The 6,579-nt window shown below is 36.1% G+C and overlaps 1 protein-coding gene across 1 annotated transcript; it reads right to left on the bottom strand.

Moving 5' to 3' along the window:
* Positions 1 to 266: 266 nt before the first annotated feature.
* LOC309401498 (olfactory receptor 1M1-like) lies at positions 267 to 1,109 on the bottom strand (the record flags this gene model as incomplete). Its single annotated transcript, XM_081970560.1, has 1 exon — positions 267 to 1,109. The coding sequence occupies one exon, from the start codon at positions 1,107 to 1,109 to the stop codon at positions 267 to 269; it is 843 nt and encodes a 280-aa protein (XP_081826686.1).
* Between the last annotated feature and the right edge of the window lie 5,470 nt (positions 1,110 to 6,579).

Genomic DNA, 6,579 nt, shown 5'->3' with positions numbered 1-6,579 from the left:
TTCTGATATGGACTGTACACCGCCCCGAGTCCCTTTCGGGAGAGGGGGCGGTCTATAAGCGCTCAGTAAATAAAATAAATAAATAAATTTTATTATTGATTTTATACATAGTATTTGCTATTGTTACAAATGAACTTACAATTTAGTTCCATACAGAATTACAGATAACAAATATACATAGCAACCATAAAATAGAAACATATTACCCACCAATTAAAAATAACTTTTTGATAGCATGCATGTGAAACTAGTATAGCTGCCCGTTCTCAAATCTGACTTTTCATATGAACTTGAACAAAAATCAATGACAAGATTCTTTTCAAGGCAACTTTCGTTTCTTTATTTCTCAGAGTATATATAATAGGATTAAGCATAGGGGTTAAGATGGTATAAGTGACAGAGAACACTTTATGAAGACCATTGACTTTTGTGGCATTTGGTATTGCATAGATACCTATCAGTGTGCCATAAAAAATGGTGACTACCAAAAGATGAGAAGAACAGGTGGAGAATGCTTTCTGTTTTCCTGTGGTAGAAGGGATTTTCATTATACTTGCAATAATATAAATGTATGATGTTAAAGTCAATGTAAAAGGAGGAAAAGTGACTACAGAGCTAACAAGATAGAGAGGTAATTTTGATACGTATGTGCCACTGCAAGATAATTCTATAACTGGAAATGTGTCGCAAAAGTAATGATCAATTTTATTGTTAACACAAAAGGTGAGTTTGGACATTATGATAATTATCAAACTGCTTGCAAAAATACCACTTATCCAAGAGATGGCAATCAACAGGAGACACAACTTCCCATTCATTATGGTGACATAATATAATGGCTTACATATAGCCAAATATCTGTCAAAGGACATTGCAGATAATAAACAGCATTCTACAGTTCCTAAACAACCAAATACAAATTCTTGCACAAAGCATCCATTGATTGAAATAGTCTTAGTCCCTGTAATAAAATGGGAAAGCATTCTTGGCAAGATATTTGAACTGCAACAAATTTCTAAGCATGAGAGATTCCCAAGGAAAAAATACATTGGTGTATGAAGGTGATGATCTGTGACAACCAGTAGAATAGTGAGGATGTTTCCAGCCATAGTAATAGCATAAATGAGAAGGAACAATGTGAACAGAGGAGTATGAAGAAATTTCTCTTCTCCAAATCCCAACAAAATGAATTCAGTTATATGTGACTGATTTTCCACTTCTGAATGTTCAAATAACCGTACCTGCAAACAAAAATATTACTTGTAAATCATAGTTACTGTTGTGTCTTTGATCCTAACATATCTGTCTCAAAATTGACTTGTAGAAAGGTCAATTTCCTATGCATGCATACATGCATGCATGTATGTATACATGCATGCGTGTATGTATACATGCATGCATGTATGTATATAATTATAAATACAGATAAATCCATTATGTTCAATGTGCTGTACAATATGATATAATTATGTATGGCAATTCAGTCGTTAGATACACCTGAGAATCTGATCTGACTATTTTTAATATCACCTTTAAAATGTTACCTTTTTTCACAGAAAAAGTTATCATTTTGCTTGGAATGTATTTTGTTTGCTGTAATGCATTATTGAGCTAATATGTTCGTTGTTGATCAAAATTATGTGTACAAAGCAAAATTGAAAAACATTGCAATAGATATTTAATTTTCTTTTATTTATTTTTTTGATAATGGATAGATATAGAGGTAAAGCTAGAGTCAGGCAGAGATAGACATAATAATGACATTTCTAGAAGTTATTTTCTTTTCAATTTTATAGTGATGCTTATGAAATACAATTAATATAATACAAGATATGTGAACATTTTAGAAAAAATATAAATTAATGAAATTTTGCCTAGGCTTCTCTGTCATATTCAGCCAGGTTAGTCAAGGAACAAAGAGCTATGCTGATGTTAACATTAATTAATTTTTACCTTATCAATCTTTTTTTAACCCAGAATACTTTGTATTATTCAATAATGCTGTGCATGGTATCTTAGATTAGCCTTAGAGCAGTTAGCTTTCCTGTTTTTACTGTTCCTTCCTTTTTGTTTTCACTAGTTTCTTCTGCCTTGACATCAACTTCTGTCTTTACTAAGAGATGAAGGTTTCTATGAGAAGACTTCAAAGTTATATTGGCACTTCTGGCATTTGCCAACGCGGGTGCCTCTTTTACTTTTTTGCAAGTACCAATGGGTAAAATGGTTTATGTGTATGTGTATTATTTCACAGTCTATGTTTAGCATCTGCCAGCGTTTTCAAAATCTTGGAGGGTGTTGAGAAGAGTTTGTGAAGCAGAGAGAAACACAGTGATTGCTGCTCTTAGAAACAAGAGGATGGAATCATTTACAGTTTCAGTTGTATGATTCTTTTGACAGTCAAAAAGTGAAGTAATCTCTAAACACTTGCACAGCTCTATTACTTAGTGGAATGGGTTGATTCAGGAAACAGTTTAGATGTGTAATATGAAGCTAGCCTTTGTTTTTTTCTTATCACCATCATCACCATCATCAACAATAACAACAACAACAGAGACTAGGTTTAATTTTGAAGCTAAATGGAAGAAGAAATGAAGGTATTCTGAAGAGTGAAATAAAACAAAACTCTTTTGAGATAATTTTCCAAGGCTTACAGGGCAGTCACATATATTTTTCTCTTATTGACCTCAGTGAATAGAGGATTGATTTTATGAATGGATTAATTCTTGAGGTGTTTGTGGTACACATCTTACTCTTATGAGGACATGGTTTAAAAGATCCTTTGACTCAATACTCTCAGTGTTATAAATGACAACAGATGTAAATGTTCAGCTAAATTCTCTGATTTATTTCTTTGCTTTTAAAAGCAAAAACAAACAGCATACATGAACCGCTGCCCTTGAAATCAATCATTTACGTATATATGCAAATAATTCTAGGCCACAGTCCAGACAATAATGATAAGTGATGAGCAGTAAATAATAACAATAACAATAATTACATACCTTTGATGGAGTAATCATCATTTCAGAGTAAGTTAGGAATGTAAAGCAACTTGTTCAGAAACTTTTTTGCTATATGCATTTTCATAGTGTTTTTCCCCAAAAAATGTTTAAAATCCCCTAGTGTTGTCAGTCACTTTCACCATATCCAGCAATACACAACCATCTTTGGCACTGAAATAAGATAATTTGAGAAATTCATGTTTAGTATTTCTTTCAACACTTTATTAGCCTATTTCTTTACAATTTCACATTTCTTTAACAAAACCAGAGTAAATACATTTTACCTATATTTATACAATCAAGGAAATATTTCTGATCACATCTGTAATTAGATCAAATTACAGCTAATTACATCAACAAACATTCTTAGGTCATTTTGTTATGCATATATCAACTCTGGAGAGAACACAGAAACTTTCCTCCCTTGGCTTATATATTCCAAATATACTAATATAACAATAATAAGAATCATAATTCTCATAAGACATAGCAAACACACAGGAATTGATTAGAGACAGCAAAACATATTATAGGACTTACTGACAGATTAATTCTACAGATGTATAGACAGAAAAATATTGAAGTAGATCTAGGACTTACAAATGGATTAACAACTTCAACCGGAACAAGTACAGTTTTGATTTATTTACTTTTAATTCACTCTTTAACACTCCATCTTAAAAAGTTCATATACAGTGATAAAACATTTCACAAACCTAGGTTGACTGAGTTAAGTGAATTTATTAATTTATTATTTATTTATTTATGAATTACTGAATTTACTGTATAAATGCATTCATTCATTTAAAATATGAATACACTTGTCTAACTCCAACAATGTGAGTAGCATACAACAATAAGCAATAAATCACAACTCACATATGCACACAGGCACACAGGCACACACACACACCTCTGCACACACAAAACATGTACAGTATTAAAACATGTATAATATTTAATACAAAATACAAAATGTGATCAAGTACCTAACAAAACCACATCAACAAAACAAGAAAAACCAGCAGCCCGGATTTGCTTAAAATAGATGGTCATATGTATCTTCTAAATAAATACAATAAAAAATATCAATAGGGAGCTTCACTAAAATTTAGGGCAATGCCTAACATTTCCTGTGCACAGAAATACTGTATTATAGTCCCATTTTAGTGATCAGATGTATCCAATTAACTTTGAATGAAATCATCAGAACTTTGCAATCTGTATTCCCTCGAATTTCTCAAATGCTCTTTTTAGTATAATTGTTTCTGTGTACTATGTGTATTATTTTAATTACAGTTAGGTGTTCTGTATTAACCTGGTCCAATCATAGAATCAATTTGATTGTCCTGTCTTATTCAAAATTCAGTTTCCTCCAAGTAATGTTGCTTTGGTTTAAGGCACTATATTTATGCAACTTTACAAGTTGGCTAAAGTGCTTAATTCTTTATACTATCTAAATATTATCTCCTATTTGTGGAAATACTTCATATGTAACCAAAAACTTCTGGTGCTTAAATGTTCCCAGGAAACTCATGTTATCACTAACTATGAGGTCTGCTCACACCTACATTTAAACAGAATTATTTCTTGACAATCTTGTAAATTGAAATAGTAGTTTATGACATTAAAGACACAAACTCCCCTAATATTTATGCACTGTGGACTGAAAACTGGTAGATTCCCCCCTCCCCCATGTTTCATGTGCAACACCAACTATATTGGTGTTGATGATTTGAGCAAAATGCAGTAAGTAGACTTCTAATGACTAGCGGCATACAGACAAATAAGGAATAGCACATATGATTCTTTTAAAGATCACCTGGAACTTTTATCATAGTTCTGGTAGACTTGTCGTATAAAATATTTGTGCACTGATATATATATATTTAAACATCATTTTTCATCATTTACAAAGTATTTTATTTTATATGCATTGGTAAGAGGAAGAAAACATAAGTTTGGAAAACCATTTTATAATGCAAATTGGGTCAAATAAAAGGTCAATAAAAATGTGAACTCTGACTTCCGGTTCCGGCAGCTGACGGCGACGGGCAAGTCCTTTGCCCACTCTGGCTCCCCGGTGGGCTTCCCCACTCCTTGGGGGGCACAGGATGCCCCGGAGAGGCATCCTGCCAAAGGAGCGGCTTCGTGGGGGATCCCGGCATTGGCGGCGGTGGTGGGGCCCCCCCGCTTCGCTCTAGGCATCGGGGAGCAGTTTCGGAGGGCGCTTCGCGTCTTCGCAACAGGCTGATCGGACAATGAAAAAATAGAAGGAAGCAGCGGTGGTGCGGTGAGGCGCTTCCCCCTTTCATTCCCTTTCTTGACTTGAAGGACCTTTCAGCATTCTTAAAACATTAACTTTCGGATTTCCTTGGAGGGAAGGGGATTTCCCCCCCCCCCTTGGACAAGCGGCTTGGAAAAATTCTGCTCTCAGCCCCAGGGGAAAGAGGAGGGGGGAGAGCCAACCAATGATGCCTCACCCCTGCAAAAGTGATCTTTCATTGAATCTAACTCCATAACTTATTGATGATCTGAGGACTTTGGGAACTTTTAAAACTTTCTTATGCCTCTGAGCCCAAAGCTGGCAGGGCAAGATGGCACACTTCCGTTGTCTTCATGAACTGTGAAACCTGATTCCACCTTTAAAATTCAGGCTTCCGGTCTTTGTCTCCGTGTCACCCAGAAGAATCTCTTGTGGATTGTTATTCTTTGAACTCTCTGGGGGGAAAATTCTTCTCTATTGCCAGACTGACTAGAGAAATTCTCTTCTGCTTGGATCTTCTGCCTCCTGGACTCATCTGGCTGCTCTGCTTCTCCAGCTGTCCATTCTCTATACTGACTGACCTCTTTACTTTATAAACTATGTCTCCTAAAAGACCACCCCCTGGAAAACCTGGCTTTGCTACTTCTGCCCCGACATCTGCAACATCAAGTCCTGCCACACAATCAAAGATCACAGACCTGATGCAACCTAAGAGTACAGAGATGGATTTGCAACAAATGCTTCAGCAACTTATACAGGGCCAGGAAGAAATCAAGAAACAATTAAAGGAAATGAAGGAAGAAATTAAAGAAAACCAAGTCCAAATTTATAAGAACTCACAGAGACTGGACCTTGTGGAGGGTGGGGAGGCGGAGGTGAGGGGGGGGGGTAGAAGCAGTGCAGAAGGGAAACAAAGAACTTGATACCCAGCAAATGAAAACAGAATTTGAGAGAATGTCCTTTTATCTTAGATTTCAAAATGTCATAGAAGCAGATGGGGAAAATATAAGGGACATCATGACTAACATCTTGGCTGAATACATACACAAAGCCTTGCAGAGGCTTTTCACAGAGGCTTCGTATCATCCTCTGTCGGCTCCTGGTGACTCCTGGAGGCCGGCGCTGTTGAGAAGACGCCGGAAGACCAACGCCTGGAACTTAGGAACGCTGGGTGAGCATTGGGTGAGAGCCTGGATTACTGGACCCTTCAGGTGGGAGCCAGGACAGAGTGAGGGAAGATGGTGGTTATGGTGGTTGCGGGGCTTGGATCATCTGAGGCCTCTGGAAGATCTGGCCTAGGGCCATGGACCG

Source organism: Natrix helvetica, assembly GCF_964273705.1.
Source record: "Natrix helvetica genome assembly, chromosome: Z".
In the NCBI taxonomy this organism is placed as follows: Eukaryota; Metazoa; Chordata; class Lepidosauria; order Squamata; family Natricidae; genus Natrix; species Natrix helvetica.
This window is presented reverse-complemented; position numbering and strand designations above follow the sequence as displayed.